General features: G+C 38.1%; 2 protein-coding genes across 10 annotated transcripts; one reads left to right on the forward strand and one right to left on the reverse strand.

The window, feature by feature from the left end:
• The first annotated feature begins 1,493 nt into the window (after positions 1-1,493).
• Positions 1,494-8,592, forward strand: fam47e (family with sequence similarity 47 member E). The gene is made up of 8 exons (XM_083527527.1): positions 1,494-1,649; positions 2,957-3,323; positions 3,830-3,993; positions 4,411-4,579; positions 4,728-4,901; positions 5,647-5,787; positions 5,878-5,955; positions 6,048-8,592. Exons 1-8 carry the CDS (start codon positions 1,594-1,596, stop codon positions 6,147-6,149), a joined length of 1,251 nt encoding a protein of 416 aa, XP_083383653.1. The 5' UTR covers positions 1,494-1,593; the 3' UTR covers positions 6,150-8,592.
• Positions 6,243-20,577, reverse strand: LOC310718606 (coiled-coil domain-containing protein 158-like). 9 transcript variants are annotated; one of them, XM_083527507.1, is made up of 24 exons: positions 20,288-20,545; positions 20,069-20,120; positions 19,796-19,935; positions 19,527-19,705; positions 19,237-19,346; positions 18,819-19,149; positions 18,348-18,427; positions 18,101-18,211; positions 17,756-17,870; positions 17,494-17,613; positions 16,986-17,129; positions 16,209-16,493; positions 15,327-15,495; positions 14,300-14,452; positions 12,375-12,487; positions 10,520-10,678; positions 9,602-9,694; positions 9,334-9,498; positions 9,118-9,254; positions 8,142-8,204; positions 7,789-7,856; positions 7,462-7,599; positions 6,528-6,632; positions 6,243-6,424 (listed from the first exon to the last, which is right to left on the reverse strand). In XM_083527507.1, exons 1-24 carry the CDS (start codon positions 20,391-20,393, stop codon positions 6,294-6,296), a joined length of 3,267 nt encoding a protein of 1,088 aa, XP_083383633.1. In that variant the 5' UTR covers positions 20,394-20,545; the 3' UTR covers positions 6,243-6,293. The 9 variants fall into 9 exon arrangements, 8 of the variants coding, with proteins under 8 accessions (XP_083383633.1, XP_083383632.1, XP_083383631.1 ...); XM_083527506.1 differs by having other exon boundaries at positions 7,462-7,602; XM_083527505.1 differs by having other exon boundaries at positions 7,462-7,620.
• Between the last annotated feature and the right edge of the window lie 2,243 nt (positions 20,578-22,820).

Genomic DNA, 22,820 nt, shown 5'->3' on the forward strand with positions numbered 1-22,820 from the left:
TTTTACATCTTCACATATGCTAAAATTGCTATCTTTTCATTCTTCTTTCGGCTGCTCCCATTAGGGGTCGCCACAGCGGATCATCCGTCTCCATACCCCCCTGTCCTCTACATCTCCCTCTTTCAAACCAACTACATGCATGTCTTTCCCCAAGACATCCATAAACCTCCTCTTTGGTCTTCCTCTTTTTCTCTTTCCTGGTAGCTCCATCCTCAGCATTCTCCTCTCAATCACACCTTCCTCATCTCGTCTCCAAAATGTCCTACATGCGCTGTCCCTCTAATAAACAAATTTTTAATCCTGTCCATCATCATCACTCCTAATGAAAATCTCAGCATCTTCAGCTCTGCTACCTCCAGCTCCACCGCCTGTCTTTTACTCAATGCGACTGTCTCTAATCCATACAACATCTCAGGTGTCACCACAGTCCTATAAACTGTTCCTTTCACTCTTGCAGATTTCACTCTTCTATCACAAATCACTCCTGCTATTACTCTTCTCCACCCACTCCACCCTGCCAGCCCTCTTTTCTTCACTTCTCTAACACACTCTCTATTACTTTGCAGTGTTGACCTCAGGAACCTGAACTCCTCCACCTTCTCTACCTCTTCTCCCTGCAACCGCATCACTCCACTGCCTTCCTCTCATTCACACACATGTACTCTGTCTTACTCCTACTGACTTTCATTCCCCTTCTCTTCAGCTTCTTTCAAAGCAAATATTGCATCCCTGGTGCTTCCTCAGCATGAAACTGTACTATTGCTCACAGATGGTCACCTCAACAGTGTCTTATTTATTTATTTATTTATTTATTTAAAATTTTATCCAATTATTAAAAATTATCAAGCCAACTAAAAATCGAGATGAATTATGGTCACATGTAACCATTTTCGAATCAACAGGTAAGACCTCTCTCTTCACTCAAGTCCTGCACTCAGGTCTCCATCGGCGAATAGTGGATAAGTTCAACAAAAGTTCACCCTGGTTTCTCTCAAGGTTACTTCCTTATAACATACCAGGAAGATTTTCTTGCCATCTGTTCTGTAAATACATTTTGCTACAAAATGAATTGTTAAATATGCAATACAAATAAAACTGCAAGCAAATTTTGTTAGCTACAAAAATGGTGATGAATTAGAAATAAATTGGATGACAGAACAAACAGAAGCACTAGTCTTTCATGATCTGAGAAAAAAAAGGTTACTGAACTGAACATAATCACTAAAAAATGTACAGTATGATTTCCTGAAAAAAAACACCATAAGCCTTAGCAATTTTATTTATACATCCTGATGGGATGCCATGATTTTACAAAGGAATGGCCAAGGTATGGGAGGAGAAAGATACTAATTAACACAAACTGCAGTTCATCATTATGTCTGTGCACAAACTGCTGCAAGCCTCCATTTTTTGACTTTGACCCAATTTGTGTCTCTGCACTACTGCGAAGTGCACACTTCACCTAATGATTCTATAACAGGCCTCGCCATAGCAACCCATTTGCCGATCCCTACAACACTGCATATGTAGAGAGCATGTTTAATCCAAGACACTGGTTGTCTAAAACAACTGACTGGTACCAAAATACACAAGATGACCGACAGGAATTGCCAAACTAGACTCGGAAAAAGCCTTCCAGTTCATCCTTGGTATTGTATTTGACCCATTTTCTTCTATCCCTGTATTTTATTGCATTTAGTTTCTATTTGTATGAGAGTGATTTCAGTTGGTAGACAATAGTAAGCATTTCTTTTTATTCCAGATCCCAGATTTTTTAACATTACATTACAACAGAGGTGCCCAAACCTTTTCCTGTGAGGGGCCAAGAATCAAACTTATTTGAAGTAAATGTTGCTTACTGAAGTCAGGATATTATGTAGGTGAGAGTCTGAGCATATTCCCAATTCAGTTCACATTTGATCTTGTTGATAAGACTAGGAGTCTGCTCAAAGGGGGAGGTACTGCCAAAGTTTGTGCAGCTTTAAATAATACATAAAAAAAAGCTAAGGTAAATTAGAAATTAAGCTCGGTATCAATGGAAATTCCCCCCAAATTTTTAATACATGGCATGGCCAAATCAAAGGTCACCACTGGCCAACTTTGGCCTGCAAGTCCTAGTGTGGGCATCTCTGTGTTACACCCTGTCAAACTGAAATGCATATTTAATCTACTTATTTTATTCTTCATTATTATTTTTTATAATATGCTTTGCTTTCAAGTTGTGTGTTAAGAGAATAGCTGCTAAGTGATGTTTTGAGTCTGATACCAATTTAAGGTAAATGTGGACCCACTGCTTTACTTTTTTAAATTCTACATTAAATCCTTATTATAGAATTTGGTCCCCACAATCACATTCAAATCCTATTCCTATTTGTGGTCTGTGCTGGTTTCATGTTTATTCGAGGTAGATATCAGGACATACACTGGACATTGTGAAGGTGTATATGGATACACATAGTGGTCAGTATGTAGCCTGATATAAATGTACGCAACAGGACCAGTATGGTCCTTCACTGGAACGAATGGACACAAATGTGTTCCAGCATGACAGTGTCCCAAGCAAAACCCCATGAGCTCTATTAAGACATGGTTTGCCAAAGCTGAAGCGGAAAAACTTGAGTGAACTACACAAAACTCGAACCTCAACCCTAATGAACATCTTTGGGATAAACTGGAATGCTGACTGCTCAGCAAACATCAGAAACCTGATTTTCGTAATGCTCTACAGGGTAAATGACCACAAATCTTCACAGCAATGCTCCAAAATGTGGGAAATTTAGGAACACCTTCCAAGAACAGAGGTTGTTATAGCTGCTAATAAAAGAGACAGCTTTTTTTTATAAGGACATAAGAGTGCGATGATCGGATGTCTGCAATTGTTTTTGGCTGTAACTTAATTTTGGATTCATAAAATTATGGATTTTAGCAATAGGTTGTCCTTTTGTTCTTTTTGCAGGTATAAAGAAAGACTTCACATTAAGTGTCTGAAAGACCCAGTTCAGAAGCTCAAGCTTTCCGATGCCCTGAATGGACACAGATGGCGGTTTTTGACGACAGGACTCGATGATTTTAGAGATGGCTACCCTGTGCCACAAGCAGGGACTTTGACACAGCCGCATCATGGAACCGAAGCTGTTATTTTTGGCCAGTCTCGTAAGCCAAAGAAATCGGCAACAAGGCGCTTTACCAAAGAGCAGGCATGTTTCTCCAAAAAGAACTGTCTACGCGAGACACGTCGACGATTTGTGGATGCAGTGGAGCAGAGCCTGAGCACACACCCGCTTGCTCTTTATCCACATTTAGGAAGTGGCATGACACCTGAGGTATGCTACAATATACTGATCAAGATGAGCAGATTGTGGCAGTCAGAAGTACTTTAGACTAAACAAAACAAATCTCTGGTTGGCAGTCGCATGGTCCTCAGAACAATCATTAGTGTTTGTTTCAGACATACCAAAGCAAGGTATGGGATCTCATGCCTTTTGTGTCTGGCTGTGATATCCCAAAAATGTTACAAATGAGCACACAGCCTTTTCGTGTAGTCAATCTCTATATATAACAACAATGTGATAAATTCTGACAGGGATTTTGTTGGAAATGGTTGTTTCCTAAGAAGGCATTTGATCTTTTAGGGGTATTCTTTTTTTATTTTAATTTTTTACTAACAGCATGTGTGTTTATGTTGGTTATAATATAATGAAAAATTCTAATGCTAATACCCCTACTTTTTTTATAACTCTAATAATGAGAACAATTTAATTAAGTTTGGAATGCAGCTAGGTTGTCAAATGGGAAATAATAAGTCCTCTATTTTTACCTTGTTTGTTAGCTGTTTGATGAGGTCTTGTCTATCCTGGACCCAGCAATGCATGTCAGGATTGAGACACCTCTGGCCAAACAAGAGGAATGTAGCAAAGAAAATCTAGTGCCATGTGAAGGCCTTATTCAAGAGACATTACCAGAGGAAACAACAGAATCTTCTGGCAGTCCAATGTAAGTGTCTGTTCAAGAGCCTCTGCTTGGCATACACATCTTCTCATCTGTTTTTCGTCTGAAGTATGATAAGTTTATGGAATGTTAGTTTTGTAAGTCTGGGTGCACATCAAAGTGAGAATTGGACAGTATACCTGCTGTATGTCATATATTAGGATTTATCCTTGTTTTTGTTCCACAGGTAATCAAATGTGTTTCAGGACTTTTATCCCCTAACACACACTGTCCAACTCTTATGATTAAGTTTTTGTGTGTGCATTCGTGTGCACTAGAACATGCTGTTTTGTTTTGATGGTCTGCTGTATCTTGCTGCTGCTTTTGCTTTATCAGCTCTGTTATTTTTTGCTTTACTTGTAAGTCACATTGGATACAAAAAAATTATTCTAACATTAACAAACATAATCGCTGCTTTTCCAGGCAGTATGAGGAAAAAAACAGTTCTTGGAATCCCTATAAATTGGAGGAAGCTAAGAACATTTTTGCCAAAGATGAAGAAATAATTATCAACAAAAGCCTGCACGTCTCTTCAATGGATGAAGAAATAAATAGAGTCACCAGGTTGTTCTGTGACTGGGTCACCTCACTGGTCAGTCGGCATTATCGCATTAAAGTCATGTATTCATGACATAGGGCCTGCTCTGAAACTATGACTGATACATTATTTTTGCCATTTTCCCCTAATGCATTCTCCTTGTGTAACCGTTCATCTATGACTATAACAATAATTATTTTAGGGTCAGGAGAGTAGTGACATCACAGAGACTACAATCCTGAACCTGTTCACCAGCGGCTGTGAAAAGAAGACGGGCTTAACTTTCCAAGATGTTGGAACCATTGAAAAAACAGAAGAGCTGCAAAAAAAAGACTACTCATACAACCTGCAACTGAAAGACTCCGAGCTTAACAAGGTAACAACAGAGCTTTTACAAAAGTTATTTTTGTCCCTAATAATCCTTGCCAGTTCTCATTTTCTACTTAGTTAATCAGTTATCTATTGCATGCCAGCTACTAATCTTTCTAAAAGGTCAAACAAAGCATATTTTTAAAGGTAGCACATGGAGATGAGTGCTAATTTCCCTACTCTGTATACATAAACTAACAGATTATTTAATTGTTTTACTTTATTAGAAGGACTAATTACATAAATTATGTCTAGGTGAATGTTTGTGCCACTTTTAAGCCCTGTTTATTTGAAGTAAAGTCCTAAGGATGTTTGAGATCAGTGATTGGTGGTGTGCATGGTCTTTGTAGAGTCTTCCATTCATACTGTTGAACCTGCAGATCTGTTTATTCAGTGTGTGTACATTGTGTTTTAAACCAAAAGAAAAATGATTAGGGTAGAGGTGTCTTGCTTGTAGTGCCAGAAGTATTACTAATATAGACCAGTACATGCTTTCAAGTTGCTAAGAGTTTTATCCTGAGTAGAGAATATAGAATGGACAGCTTGTACACTACCTTCAGGTCAGGTCATATTTGGGTTCACAAATATTTGCTATCTTGGCTTTGTGTGATCAAACAACTAGAGACAAAAAAAAAATTAAGCAATATTTACAGCTTGGAAACATCTTTTATAAAAAATTTATTATTTTCCCTACCACAAAAAAAAAAAAAGTTGTTTCCTTGTTCCTCTTCATTTAAATCTCTCAACACCAGGTGTACATACCTAGTGGTAAAACGACATATGGCGCATGGTATTTAAACCCTAAAACATGGAAGAAGCGGCCTGCAAATCAGCCACTCAGAGACCCATCAGTGACTAAAGATTCTGAGCTTCAGCAGCAACCCACTGAGAAGGTGAGCGCAATCAAGTGAAGCCTCTAAAAGCAGACAGGAATTGTAATCCATCCTGCAGTTATCTACGATTTTTTTGTTGTTGTTGAACAGGATGAAGAACTAAAGCAGATTCATGGAGCTCAGGCCTTTAAGCAGTTCATCATAACTAAAGGATTGAGAATTCCCAGGGTAAACAAAGAATCTTTTACTGATTCATGAAGCCTGAAATCTAGACTGTCATAGTTAAACGTCTCTGCGATTTATTCATAATTATTTTGCAGTTTCTCAGTTCTATTTTTTTGGAGGAAGAGCAGGAGAACAGGACCAGAGTGACAGTTGCAACAGCTTCAGCAGTCACATGCTCACGAAGTGGCAAGCTTTAAATATACCCCAACTATCAACTTTCCTGTGTTGCAGCTGAGCAATACTGTAACCCGAAATGGTAATGAAAAACAGTGAAAAGATTTGGATAAAAATGGTGGAAATGTCCTTTATTTTAAATTATGAGTCTAAATCATTTATCAGGTTCATTTACTATTTGCTTTGGATCTTAATTCTTGTGTTTTTGTCTCGTCTGGAAGCTTATCTTTTTTAAATGTTTTTCGCTCTTTGATCCTCCTCCTCGTCTTCTCCTGGTGTTTTATCATCGAGGTCATTTCTGCAAAAGTGTCAGATGCAAACACTGGAATATAAGCTTTCATGGTAGAAGGCCTAATAAACATAATCTACATAACTGTTTATATTCTCACCAATAGTCCTACCTTGATTCTTTATTTGATGATCCTCCGCTTCGTTCTGAAGACTCTCCAACTTGATCAGCTCATTCTTGCATGTCTGCCCTGTTATTTCAGCATCTCTACCAAAAGCTGTTACAATTGATATAAAAGCATACATAAGTCTATATATTGAAATATATGCAAGGTGTCAAATTAACATAAATTATAGCCTATAAATGCCATTTATCATTTAGTCACCAAAAAAGTATGACACCAATAGGTGCCAATGGAGAAAGTTATCTATTTTAAAAACTATAAAAATGCCTTTTTTCAGTATCAAGTGCCAGTCATTTGGCCAAGTTTAGGATGAAGTGTTTCAGCCCAATTCCACTAATAGACCAAAGCTTTTTTGTAAACCTGACCATCACACATATATGGTTTTTGAACATCCCATGCAAGTTTAAGTCCCCATTGTCCTCATGTTATAATAACCTTCAATCTTCTTAGAAGGCTTTCCATTTGACTTTGTAGTCTGGCACTAAGGATTTTTTGGTGTTTGGCCTCCTCACAGGCCCAGCCTAAGGGTATTAGTGAGATCAGGTTGGGTATTATTGTTGGGAGAGAAGTTGGGAATCAGCGTTCTAGGTTAAGCATATAGTGTTGAGTGGGATTAAGGTCTGTAAAGGACTGTAAACAACTCCTCCAACCTTGGAAAACCATGTGTTCATTCAGGGACATTATGGGAACAGGTTTGGACTCTTTTGTTACAGTAAAGGGAAATTGTAATGTTCGAGTTTACAAAGACGTACAGTTGTGTGCTTCCAACTTTGCGGTAAGAGTTTGGGGAAGGCACACATCTGGGTGTGATGTACATGTGTTTTAATAATAAAATAGAAATAAAAGTGTCAGAGTGATAAACCTTTTGTTAGACATTTATGTCTCTTAAACAGTAGAAATCTTTTTTGGTACAAAGACTTACATGTTTGCACAGTAAGGGCAGAGCTTTGTGTCCTGAGGCTACAATAGATATCCATAGGAAGGTCAGAGGTCAGAAGGGAGTGTACTGGAGATCTTCGTCCCATCGCTGCTACACAGAGTGAAGTGTAGTGAGGTCGGCCTGCTTTGATTCCAGATTCATCTATGAAAACAGAAGTAATTAACAACAAAACGTACTTTGTATTTACTGATAATTACTGATCGCCATATGCCCTTGCACAAATGTAAAGGTTAAGAGGTGGGGCATTGGTTATTTTAAATGGAGGTGTCTATTTATTTATTACATTTATCATTACGGCAGTGCACTCACAGTTAGCTGAAAACACACTGTTCACATCCAGTTTATCGAAGTTTGGAACTCGGACAGGATCTTGTTCACTGCATTATGGCAACACATGCAGCGCAGGCCAACCGTGCGTTAATGGTTGAGTGCATTAATAGTGCAGCAAAGAATAAAGAAAGAAAGTAGAAACCACAGTTAGGAAGTATTGACATTCAACCATGTGTTAAAAAACTGACAAGCTGAAACTGACATAGGAGTGTATTTAATACAAGCAAGCTCCAAGCAGTTACTGCGGAAATACCCATTCTTGCACTGGGGGAAACGATGCATTGGGGCAAAAGCAACAATCAAACATATAAACAATGATAGGTTTATCTCACTTGTAACAGGTACTTGGTCTCGTCTGCTTGATTTCACCTTCGGGGTTCTCAGTCACTTCTTTTCTGCATCAATAACACAACCGATCAAGAGATCAAAAAGAGCATTTGTGTTTTAATCAAATTCAATATAAACTACTGGGGTCAGTGTAACATTCTAGTTGAATGCAAAAAGATTGTTTAATACTGATTTGCACCAGATATAGTTTGTTTTTGAAGAAATTGGATTTTCAACTAATCTTTACATTTGGGTATTTACCACACTACAAGTTTGGACTCATTTCCCAGTACTGTGAAAAGAAAAATCCCATGGGCAGATATTAAGGAAATCAACAAGAGATCTGCTCATTAGAGATCTTAATCTCTATCCATATTTCAGTAAGCTGTTTAGTGATAATGTGCCTTGTTGAACGTGCTCTATAACCAAATTGAAATAAACCGAATATTTAAAACATGTATAGTTGTATAATATCTTTATGAATTCCTCAGCCACACAATAAACTACATATCTTTAAAATATTGGTTTGCAGAGATGAACTAATTATTAGAGGCAAGAATTTCTGGCACCCTTCACAATAAATGAGCACAAAACAATATATAGAATATTTGCAAAAAGTGATATTATGGTTGTGATGTTCTGTTTTAATCAATCTTTGTCTCAATTATAAATATATTTTATAACATTGTGTTGTATATTGTTAATTGCTACAGGAAATTAACTAATTTGTTTGTCTTAAAAAGTTGACATCTACGTAACTTTCACAGATTTATGAATATATAACACAGATTTTCTCAATATATAAAATTATACCTGCACCACAGGTGATATAAAAAATAAAAAGTCTATTGTGTAAAAGTTATGTAATAATGTACACTTTTTGTTTCCACACAGTAATGGATTCCTTTCTCATAGCTTCTCTTGTAATAGTTTCATTAATGCATAGTTCTATAATGATTGATTCAAGATTAAGACTCTTACTTTCTGCTCCTGTGAGTTTCCATGAACCTGGAGCTGGTGTTGCTGGTGTCAGGGCTCATATCAATCACACTGTGTAGCTCTTTAACCAGGCTCCGCAGCTCCATAACGGAGCTACACTTCTGGTCACTAACATTTAACTAGACACAGAAAAAGAGAAAACGAACTTCAAAATATTCCAGTGGTGGTTACCTTAAAAATTAGCAAATGTAAAGATACCTCTTGGCTAGCAGAGTGAGCTTGATAGGGCACTTCAGGGAGTGGTGAGGCTTCAGGGAGAGAACGACTGGTGGTGGGCGATATGCAGATGTTGTTTGTAGCTTGTAAGTCTTGTCGCTGCTCACACATTATTCGGGCACTTGTGGATCGTAAGTTCTGGCCCTCCTAGACAAGATATACAAAGCAGTATTGTACTTTTGAGCACCGTGACAGAAAATAACGGTAATCAGCATTAGCACGGCTGAATGGAATTTAGTACAACATGTACCTTCAGCTCAAGAGTGTGCTGAAGTTTTAGCCTCATGATCTCTTGCTGCTGTTTCTGAATGTACTCTTGGCACTCTGCGAAACTATCTGACATCTGGAAGACATGAAGCATAAAAGTCATGGGATATAAACCTCATCCTGCACCTCTCAGTACTTCTGTCAGAATTCATTTTCATAATAGGCAAAAGGCAGGTTTTAGAGAGGTTGTAGAGCCCTACAAATTCCTTAGGCCAATCAACTGCTTGTAAGTATAAGTAGTAAGTATACTTACTTCAGACATAATTTTAATTACACATCTATCATCTAATTAACTATTTAAAAATGAAGGTAATTCAAAATGTCCATCAGGCAGCTTTTGAAGGCAGTCTTTTTTGTTGTTGTTGCTGAATCTCCATTAATTCTATTATGCTGTACAGGGGAGTTGTAGCTCAGTGGTTAAGGTGCTGGGTTACTGATCAGAAACCCCGGTATTGCCAAACTGCCACTCTTGGGCCCTTGAGCAAGCCTTAACCCTCTGTGCTCCAGGGGTGCTGCATCATGGCCGACCCTGCGCTCTGACCCCAGCTCCTGAGCAAGCTGGGATTATGCGAAGAACTAATTTCACTGTGCTGTAATGGACATGTGACAAATAAAGTTTATTCTATTCTTAAGTACATTGCATTACGCCAGCGAGAAGACGGATTGGTGAGACGTGGGTTTTTAATATTGTAAAATTACACGCTCTCTTACGGAAGGATAAAATCATGTATTACACCATTCTAGTTCAACTAGATATCAGTGATGGGTAACATAATTGTAAGTAAATTAAATCAAAATATATAAACCACTAATGTTTATGTTGAATGTAATATTGTGCCTGCTTTTCATTTTCCATGCTTTCCATGTACATGACTTGTGATTGTGTGAGGTGTAAGGGAACCTTGTGCAGAGCTGTTTCGAGCCTCTCAGTTTCACTTTTCAGCAGTTTCTCTGTAGTACGGAAAGCCTCCATTTCGATTTCAAGCCTCTTCCTTCTCTCCGTCTCAAAAAGCAGCTCCTGCGCTTGACGTTTGCATTTCATCAAATGGTAGCTTTTCTCCTGAGATTACACCAGCCCACCCCCCACAGCATCAGGGTTAATCTCACTGATGAAAAGCATTTTATCAGGCATGATATTGATTAATACAAACATGGAACGAATACGGCATCTAGTAAAGATTCTAATAAAGAATCTAATAAAGAGTCTTTTTCGCCAAAATGATTTGAAAGACTGATTTGTTAGAGGAAATTATTATTATATTAAAAGCAGGATTTATCCCTTCCTTTATATGCCCCTTTTTGTCAGCAATTTTGTTGTAGTTAAAATAAGATGTAGGGATGCAACTGACTATTTTTGATAATCGATTAATTAGACTCTTAGTTTTTCTGTTCATAAATAAATCAGATTTAAATATCAGATTTTTATATATATATATATATATATATATATATATATATATATATATATATATATATATATATATAATGTTTTGGTTTTGCTTATTATAACTATATAGAACTGTGGCTGCTTGTTGAGGAGTGCATGGGAAATTTTTTCTTTGATCAAATTCACTCATGCTGGGTTGTTTATTTCTGTAAAAACAAAACAAAAAAACATTCGAGTAAACAAGGTGAAGCAATTTGTGTAAATCAACATTTGTATTGTTTTTAATAATCGCAGATGGCAAGTTGACAACCATGCTTAACAAATACACAGACATTTTGTATGGTTAAGTGAAGCTTATAAGCATCTACAATATAGTGAATTTCATTTTTTTATATAATTAAATTCTATATGCATAAATAAAATATATAAACATTTAAAACAAGCATTTAAAAGGTATAGTAAAGCCACTGTAAATCACGTTTGAAAACAGATAAGTTAACTGTAGTTTAACAAAGTGTTGACAAATGCTATAAAAATTGGCTTGATTGACAAAAAAAAAAAAAAAAAATTATATATATATATATATATATATATATATATATATATATATATATACACACATATACATATATATACACACACACACACACATACATTGGTGTACAAACACAAGCATTTGCTGAAAAACCACAACAGTGACTAAAATTTTAATCGTTTCCTGCTGCTGTTGTTATTAGATTTAGTGTTTGTTCACACGGTTTTAATTGAATGCATCACTATGTCACGAGTGAGTTCATTGTGCAACCTGATGCTCACGAGTCATGACAGAACAGTTCCAGTGTGACTGTCCTGAAGTTATCAAACAGTTTACACAATAGCACTTCATTAAACTGTACCATTTTTACATAAAGAGAATATACAGTTTTTGCTTACCTTGCTGATGTTTCACCTTCATCCATGTTACCAGTGTGTTTTTTTTTTTTTCCCGCTGCAGGTTGACCCAGTACTCTCCGCCATTTCCCAAGTGGCTGTGTTATCTTACCGTCACGCTAAACCCCAACTTGAGCAACCCAACGAATCGATAAGGGCATCGATAATGGCATTCGTTGACAACTAACTAAAGAAATTAGCTGTTGCAGCCCTACTAAGCTGTCTAACCAAAGGGCTGAACAGAGAAGGGAACATTGCTGCACTACACTCAAATGCATTATGGTTTAGAGTAATGATAATGTAATGTGATTATAACAGTCAAGTAATCTAGAAGTAAAACTCTATTATATTAGATCCTGTTGGAATCATTATTTGTTTCTGACTATTAAGTAGAAAAATGCCCAGGTTTGTCATTGGGGCTGCTGGTAAAGATTTGTACCTGAGTGAGTTTTTCTGTGGTCTCTTCCAGCAATTGTACACGGCTCTGGAGTAAGTCAACCTGTTCTCGCTTGGCAGTGATCTGCTTCTGTATGCCAAAGGCAATCTTTAGACCTGTAAGACAACATATAGCACTTACTAATTATAATTAAATAATGTAAACATCTCATGTAAACTTAGAAGAATTGTCAGAAAGTTACTAATTCTATCTGTCATTGAAGACACTGAGATACAGTATTATTATTATTCATTTTGGTTCACGGTCCGAACACACCATGAAAACCTGTGACTGGAATTTATATTGGAAACAACATTCAGAATAACTGCTTCACATGACCTGTACAAAGTTAGAAGCTACACTGTTTGCCAGCGATTCAAAGGATGCTTTGTCTAGCTTCTCAAAAGCTGAAGCTTGCGTCATATGGGACCACATTGTTCCCATTCTCTTCGCAAGTGCTTATGTACCATGCAATACGACAAAAGCAATCAAACAAATACTCTTATAGAAACGAGACTTTAGAAGTCAGGACCTAGCCAGTACTAACATTTTGACACTACGTAATTTCTCGCTGTAACAATCGTACCATGATGACGTCGAGCAAACGGACAAATGGCTGAACAGCAGAGTCAGGTTACATTGTCACATGATGAAAAAAAAGAAATGGAGGAATAATAGGAGGAAGCAAGTGTACCAAGATGCTCCAAAACTAGGATCCCAGTATGTAACCTTCCTGCTATTCTCCAGAGTTGAGGTCTAATGAAGGGAAGGCGGCACGCTCCTTAAAGAAGCCGAATGAAAGCGCAGGGTCAGAGTCTTCCACCTATTATTTTAACCTGATCCAGATCTCACTTCACTAAATAAACAATGTGAATTACCTTCTCACAAAAAAAAAGACTGCTGATTATAAAAACATCCTCTGCCTTCAAGCATGGGATGCTCGCGCTGGAGATGGAGGACTATATTTACACATGTATACATTAACACTTCCTATACATTCTTTTCCCAGGGCTTTGATAGGTCTACAATTAGAAAGCGATCTTTGGGGTCAGTGAGTACCAACTTGGCTTTACTGTTTCCCCATTGTGTTATTGTAAAGATAACAGTTAGCTCTAATGCCGAAAGGGACATTTTTGTTTGTCTTTAATCAGTAGATGGAAAGTTTCAGAGAGGGTCTGCACAATTGAATCCTACTTCCTTTTCATAATGCAGACAGCGGTTAAATATAGTTATATTCAGCTGCAGTTAACACTTAAGCCTGGAAAAAGCTCCACAGGAGAATGCTGTTTCCCACTTTTTTTAAATAAATGAATTATTTTAAGAGAATCCAACTGCATTTAAATGTACACTGCTTAGAGCAATCACAATGTTAAAAAAAATAAATGGCAGATATTTGACTACATTAATAACTGCAAGTAAATGATTTAGGCAAGCCAAAAAATATATATATATATACACTGAACTCTGTTAACCAGAATTCGTGTCAATTCAAAAGCGTATCCAGAAGATTAAATTGATGCATGAGCTTGCATTTATTTTCCTTCGAAAACATTCTATTTAAAATGACTTCATTGTACACCATCTGAGGACAATCTAGGATGCATATTGCTAAGGCAATGGAGAATGTCACTGTACCTTGAATGTCCATAAAACATGGCTAATTCTAGCTGACTCAACTTACAACCATAACCCTTATATAAAAAAATCCTACATTTTAAGATTGGATGGAATGTTAGTATGAGGACAACTCTTATGACTGACAGGACATAACTGCTAGAAAGATTAATAGACCAACAAAATTCCCTGATGCTGAGGTTTAACTGAGGATTAAAATCGAATGCGCCCTAGTAAAGATAATGTTTATAACCATTGTGTTTTTAGCTTATATATGATGTGCCTTATAAACAGTACTTGGTGTGTGCTTGTACCATGTTCATCAGCACCCTGCAGTGCTTTGATGGTGATCTTGGTCTGCTCCAAGTCATTTCGGATGTTATCACGTTGGGCTTTTAGTTTGCTGTTCTGCAATTGCAGCTCTTCGGTTTTCCTCAGGTGTTCTTCTCTTAAAGTCTCCTGCTCTTCTAAACAGAGGGAATCAACACAAAGGGTCATTAATAAACAAACTGCTGGTTACATAAGTCAATTTGGTAACTCCATGTGGGCATGTGCATGCACATCATGACCTTTAAAAAAATGTCACGGTGATATATAATGCAGTATTTGCCACAGATACAGTGCCATTGACATGCATACAGGGTCATCACTAGAGGGATTTCATGGTGGTTTTGTGTGTGTGTGTGTGTGTGTGGGGGGGGGGGGGGGGGGCTACACACAGTGTTGGGGAGCAATTCTCTGAGCTCACAGTGAGACTGAACACTTTAACATGGCTGATGAGAGGAAATGAGTCATGTATGGCCTGATTCTTTGTGGGGGCCAATAGGAGCGCTGACAGAAAAAAAAGGGTAGGTTGTGTGGAGGGGAAGAACGCAACCCCACATGTGTAAATTTGCAGAAATCCATATTATTTAGCAGTTTAACATGATACATGACAACATTGGATTTTGAAAAAAAAAATAACACTAAAACCAATAGTAGTTAGCCAACAGGCCAGCTAGTTCTAGATTGTAGTTGAACTCGGGACTGTTAATTGTAGCTCCAATTATGGTCATTAAATATTTGCACAACAACAATTAAAAAAAAAAAAAAAAAAAAAAAAAAAAAAAAACACCTGTCTGTGTGGCAACAGTATTTGTTAAAATAAATACACCACTATGTGAGTCTATTGTAAAGTCTCAGCATGTACACATGTTCAGAGATGTTTCACACAGCACCTGGTGAAGGAGAAATGACTAAACTAGATACAGAAGTAGACAAAAATCTCCATTCTTGCATGACAGGTTCCATGACACGTTTCCTATGATCAAAATTCGACAGGTTAATTTACATTCTCTTTACCCTTGAGTTGATCTAACTTCTTGCACTGGTCCTCCAGCTTAGCCATCACCTGCTGTTTCTCTAGAGTTAGTTGGTGTAGGTTGTTCGTTCTCTCTGAAAGGGCAGCTTGCTGCTGGGACTTCTGCTGCTCCATAGCACTCAGCCTCAGTTCTGCCTCCAGCAGGGCAGCCTGCTCACACACAAGTACAGTTTATTACATCTAAACTGACCAGAGGTTTATATACAGTCTCACCAAACTTCTAGATTAGTGGCCATAATTAGAAGCTTGTGTGTTTAAATTCTCGAAATGAATTCACTCGACAAAAAGTTAGCAACATTATCAGAATAATTATCAGAATAATGATGGCCAATCAAACAAAATTAAAAGTATATGAAGCGTTTCTTAATGGTGACATTTGAAATATTTAAGAACCTCCTGCTGCCTGTGAGCTGCATGTCATGCAACAGAAAAGCCTGAATGGAAGAATGTGAATATTGCAACCCCTGAGGTCTTTTTGAAAGATATTGAATTATTAGAGTTATTGTATTGATTTAAAGACGTTGGACTTTTGATCTCAAGTTTCTGAGTTCAAATCCCATCACCACCAAACTGCCAGTGTTTGACAATCATTGTCAGTGTTTGCTCATAACTTTACTGTTAATATGATACGATTTCTGCAAGTTAGTTAAATGGCGATTAACTGATGTGTGTGTGTGTGTGTGTGTGTGTGTGTGTGTGTGTGAGACATGTTATAGATCTTTTTCTCCAACCTCCAAAAAACATGATGCTGATAGGTGGATTGTTTACTCTATATTTCTCTAGGTGTAAACTAGTGCATATGATAATAATTCGCATATGTATTTCATGCAATTCAATTACACTAACATCCTCTATAGGTTTACCCTCAGCTGCTGGTTGTCCAGCCGGAGCTGCTTGAGCTGCTTGGTCAGGTTCTTTCTTTCCTGCTGCAGGGGCACCAGAGGCCTCATGAGCAACTCGCTATTCTTTTTTCCATCCTCCAACCTGAGTCTTAACAGCTTCACCTCGGTCTGCAGTGCCTGCACCTTTGTGTGCGCCTCCTGCAGCTGAACCTGGCTCTGTTGCACTTGTTGCTGCTTCAGTGGCAGCTCTGCATTCCGCTCGTCCAGCAGAGCCTGTATCCTCCTGGTCTCACTGCTGCTCTGCTCCTGCATTGAATGTAATGTTCCACATGGCACTGGGTATGACTTTTTTAATACAAATCATTCAACAATGTGTGTGAATAAGCAGGTTGTTTGGCAGCATGCCTCATTATGCTAGTGTGATTCTTAATTCAGTTATGACCTAAGTGGTTCCAAGTGGTAAGCTCTTAGGGCGACTGTGATCATTTGCCAACAGAACAGAATGCCAAGCACAATAGCTGGGATTAAGATTTTGATTAAATTGATCGAATAAGATTATAACAAATACTAGGAAAGCTGTTGCCAGGAATCTTACAGGCAAATGCAGGGTGTTTTTGTTGGCCTTCTTGATCTACAGTATCTCACCATAAAGCTGCTCTAGCTCTTCCTGTCACTTGCAGCTCGGTATCTGACAAACGTCTGTCAAATGGGGCACATATTCGCATAAAAACCCCCACAAATCTTCAGATGTTCAGGTAAAAAGCTAATTTACATACACTACAATTAGTTTCTACTGACCTGCAGGTCCAGATGTCTCTGACACTGCTCTTTAAGAGATTGGACAATATTCTCAAGTTGCTGAACACCAAGACTATGCTGCTCCAGCTCGGACCTCTGCTGCCTCTCTAGGCACAGTTCTTCCGCAGTCTGCCGGAGCTCTGTCTGGGATGGCGTGGTACAATTGTTCACATATTCTCATATTTCACTCTGAGTTTCAGTACAATGTCCTGCACTGTGCTAGGATAGAAACTCATTTATTTAGAAACTTCCTTATTGGCTGCTGCAAGCAGATTGATTTAAGAGCAGAGAGTGCTCAGTAATATAAATCAATTTAATACTGGCTATAAAAGTGCAATCAAGAGAGATTAATTTTAGTTCATCTCTGTTTATACACATCTTTCTTTCTTTTTTGTGGGACAGTCCACGAATTATGGAGTAATTATATTTCTTCTACACAATGGTCATACTGAAGAAATGTACTTGGGTTTCCCAAGTGAAATGTGCGTTAAAGTTAAACATGCATTACTGTAAGTCGGCACAGCTGTAGGTCTTGTTCCTCGGCTTGCTGGAGTAAGAGGTCTCTCTCTCTTTGTACGTGCTCTGCCTGGAATTTTGCTTGAGCAAGGGCCTCCTCTAGAACATTGACCTAATCAACAAGCCACAGGTTCACTCCTTTTTTAAGAAATCAGCACACTTTACTGCCTCCACATATCTGAGTGTTTCACAGGTCATCTGTGTCATACTTTTGATGAAAAGAACAACACGTTTGGATTTTTTTTCCCGATTACCTTATCTTTGTAGCTGTTGTGTTGCTCCAGCAGGTCTGAGCGCAGTAAAGAGAGAGCAGACTCCATATCTGTCATCTCTGATTGGTGCAGTAAGGTTTGGCTTTGGAGCTGTTTTCTTGAATGAACACAAAACAGAGATCAGTTAAAAGTATAAAGTAGGTATTTATGGAAAGGGTCTTGGTTCGGAGGTAGTGCATGACTTTTTAAAAGTTTAAAGGTTTTCCGTTGCTTGGACCTGATTCCTAAGGAAACCATTAAAATGCTATGAAATGCATTGGTATTTTAGATACAACTTTATTAAGGCTCAAGGCCCAGTAGAGTGTGACATGCCCACATGACTCTTACTGTAACGCTTCCACTTGGTGTTGCAGGACGTCTGCATGAGTCTGAGAGCTGTTCAGTTTCTCGTTCAACATCGCCACCTTCTGCTCATGACTGGTAATGAGCTGCTTTATTCTATTTCAAAAATCATTGGCAAAGGACACAAATATAACATAAAATAATCGAAACAAAACACAATTATTTTAACCTCAGCCAATCTTCCACAACGGTTAATAAATAATAATAATAAAAAGACACAAATTGTACATACTTTTCCTTATATTCATCGAGTTCAAGAGACACTGTTTTTCCTTGACCCTGTTCCTTAGGTTCTTCCATTTGTCTCTGGACCTGGTAAATACGAACAAACAAAAATAATTCTTTGGCTAATTGGTTTCTCTGTTTACATTCACATAATTTATGTCTGGGTAAATAAAAAGCTCTGATGCTGCTGAGATTGGCTTTGAGATTTTAAAATCTGATGATGTGGACCAGTGAGATTAAACTAACCATTATGAGACATGTCCACCTGCCTGCGATCTATATTTCAGGTCAATTTATAAATCTCCCTTCTTTACTCATGCATCCTAGCCAAATCATGTGTTTTGGTGGCCTGGATTTGAACGAAACACTACAATATATTCTCACCTACACCTAGGGGCAATTAAGAGCAGTGTATTCAGCAGGGTGATGAAACCTGAGACCCCAGAGGACAAATCCAACCTACAACTAAGTGAAATACCATTTGCTGTTTCTCCTGGAGGTCACGGTTTTTATGCTTCAGGTCTTGTATTGCTTTCTCCACTGCATCTCCTAGAGGAAGCTGGCTAGGGCTGAAAGCTTGGCCAAAACAATGACCGCTGCTTTCTCCACTACACTTTTCATAATCCGAAAGCCTGTCGAAGACGTCCTGCAGAATTTCCGCCATAATTTCTCCTCTTTCGCTTAAAGTCTTTACTCTGTCTTTAACTTCCATCATTTCGTGGTCTTCGTTCTGCTTTAGTAAGTGGAGCTCCAGCTGAGCTGCCTGGAGCTGCTCGATTAGTTTGGTGTGGTCCTGAGATTCCGTTAGTCTGTAGAAATTCATAACAACATAGAAAATATTACAATGAATATTACCAGACATTATAAATGACACATATTAGTACTCAATCTCTTACCTTATATTTGCCAAGGTGTCTTTCTCAGTTTGGCATTCTTTCAGTTTGCTCTTTATTCGGATGATCGACTGATGAGAATGAAACTTCTGCAGTTCATGCTGTTCACACTGCTAAAAAAGGCATTACCGATACAAGACACATTCATGATAATTTTTATGATCTTTTCACAAAACTTTATTACATAATTTTGCCATACACTGTTCATGCTTTAAATTACAGGAATAAATACATAAATAAGCAAATAAAACACAGGACATGCTGAAGATTGGCTAAACGCTTTGCCTACAGACCTCTCTCAGCTGTTTTTGGAGGTCAGACGTTTGCGCTGAATAGTCTTCGAGTGCACACTCAAAAACATCTCTGCCTTGGAAATTCAGCCAACTCACTCCAATCACATCCACACCAGAGTTCATGGAACAAGAATGTTGCCTGTTAACATCAAATTCAGGAGGTGCCTCTGTTTCATGGGCTACAAGTAGTTGAGATGCATTATTGCAAATATAAGCCTGAAAAACACATTTTCAAACATTGTGACATGATTTTATGGTAATAGTCTTACTTGTAGACATAGGATTTCCTGATATTTCAGGGTTGCATGACCCAAATGCATGACCCATTCTTTCTAAAGTGAGTCTCGTGGCTTGTTCAACTTCTTCCTGGAGCTTTTGGGTCTCTTGGGTTCTTCTCTCCAGCTCCTCACTGCAATGTGCAGGATGTGATCATGATGTTGATTTTGAAAGAAATTAAAAAATAAATAAAGTGACCATACAGTCTGTTATATAATGTGATTATATTTACATTTAATAAATGATTTGTGGACAGAATTTGATACCTTAACATTGCCAGATTTATGTTGTGCTTCAGTTGGGTTCTCTCTTCAGAACCTAAAATAAAGACTGGCGTTATATAGTCTCATAGTAACTGCTTTATAGTTAGACACTCGGTTATTATTGTTTATTTTTACATTATTGTATGTTTTAAAATCAATTCTCACTCCAAACCAAGCTTATGATTCAAACTTTCTCCAGCTTGTAAATCTATCACAGCTTACATGAACGAGTAACAGCGCATCCGGTTTCTCCATTCAAATATCCTGACACTTCCGGTGCGCTTGCCTGCTTACACTCGCTACTTTTATTCTGTGGCTCGAATGACATATCCTTTATTTAACTTTGCTAAATCAAATCTGAAAACGATATTAAAACAATATATAAACCCTCGGGTTGTGGACAGTCTCCCTGCTAAGCACCGAACGCAGCTAACGTAGCTACTCTTCTCCAACATGAGAAAGGAAGCCGTGGTCATCACCAAGGCAACGGCAATAAAAAGCGGCTCAACAGTGGGCGAATCCAAAATGGCGCGCCAAGTAGTGCACTAAGTAGGGTCCAAAAGGCTTCATATCATACCCTATGTAGTGCACGTGTCTGTGTGTAAGTAACTATAATAATTAATATAATATATACATTAATAAAAGTAATGGAAATGGCAATAAAAATTACAAAGTTATAAAATGTAGTTGTTCGTATTGCAACAATGTAAATAAAATAAAAAGATTTGTCGTGTTGTTTCGTGATTTCTGCTAATTACTGAAGTCTATTCAAATGGATTAGTATTTGAAACACTACATCATGTTACATACTGTACACAACATGATATAATGTAACACCTCATGACATACTGCACATCATGTTACATACAGTACACCACACAATATACTGCAAATCATGTTGCATTCTATACACCACATGACCGACTGTACACGACATAACATATTGTAACACCACATAATATAATCTACATCATGTTACATACTGTACATCACATAACATACTATACATCATGGTACATACTGAACACCACATGATGTACTGTACACCAAGTAACATATAGTACACCACATGATATCCTGTACATCATAATACATACTGTACACCACCACATGATATGCTACACATCATTTTACTTACGGTACACAAAATTATATACTGCAACACCATATGATATACTGTACATCATATTATATACTCTGCATCACATAATATAATGTATATCATGTTACATTCTGTATATAATGTTACATACTGTACATAAAGTATGTAATGTGGTGTACAATATGTAACTATATACAGCATGTAACATGGTGTACAGTATATCATGTGGTGCACAGTATGTAACATGATACATACTGCACACCATATGGCATACTGTACATCATGTTACATACTGTTCACTACATGATTTACTGTAACCCATGTAACATACTGTACATCACATGGCATACTGCACATCATGCTACATACTGTACACTGCCTGGCACATTATAACACCACATGATATACTGTACGCCATTTTATATACTGTACACCACATTATATACTGTACACCATGTTATATACTGTACACCACATTATATACTGTACACCATGTTATATACTGTACACCACATTATATATTGTACACCACATGATATACTGTACACCATGTTATATACTGTACAACACATGATATACTGTACACCATGTTATATACTGTACACCACATGATATACTGTACACCACATTATATACTGTACTTCTTCTTCTTCTTCTTCTTCTTCTTCTTTCGGCTGCTCCCATTAGGGGTCGCCACAGCGGATCATCCGTCTCCATACCACCCTGTCCTCTATATCTGCCTCTTTCACACCAACTACCTGCATGTTTTCCCTCACCACATCCATGAACCTCCTCCTTGGCCTTCCTCTTTTCCTCCTACCTTATGGCTCCATTTTTAGCATTTTTCTACCAATATAATTCATGTCCCTTCTCTGCACATGTCCAAACCATCTCAATCTCGCCTCCCTCACCTTGTCACCAAAACATCCTACATGTGCTGTCCCTCTAATAAACTCATTTCTAATCTTAGCCATCCTCGTCACTCCCAACGAAAACCTTAACATCTTCAGCTCTGCTACCTCCAGCTCCACCTCCTGTCTTTTACTCAATGCCACTGTCTCTAATCCATACAACATCGCAGGTCTCACCACAGTCCTATAAACTTTCCCTTTCATTCTTGCAGATACCCTACTATCACAAATCACTCCTGTCACTCTTCTCCACCCACTCCACCCTGCCTGCACTCTTTTCTTTACTTCTCTAACACACTCTCCATTACTTTGCACTGTTGACCCCAGGTACCTGAACTCCTCCACCTTCTCCACCTCTTCTCCCTGCAACCGCATCACTCCACTGCCCTCCCTCTCATTCACACACATGTACTCTGTCTTACTCCTACTGACTTTCATTCCCCTTCTCTCAAGCGCATATCTCCACCTCTCCAGGCTCTTCTCAACCTGCTCTCTACTCTCACCACAAATCACAATATCATCTGCAAACATCATAGTCCAGGGAGACTCCTGTCTGACCTCGTCCGTCAACCTGTCCATCACCACTGCAAACAGGAAAGGGCTCAGGGCCGATCCTTGGTGCAGTCCAACCTTCACCCTGAACCAGTCTGTCGTACCTACTGCACACTTCACTGCCGTCACACTGTTTTCATACATGTCCTGCACCACCCTCACATACTTCTCTGACACACCTGACTTCCTC

Source organism: Silurus aristotelis, assembly GCF_946808225.1.
Source record: "Silurus aristotelis genome assembly, chromosome: 23".
In the NCBI taxonomy this organism is placed as follows: Eukaryota; Metazoa; Chordata; class Actinopteri; order Siluriformes; family Siluridae; genus Silurus; species Silurus aristotelis.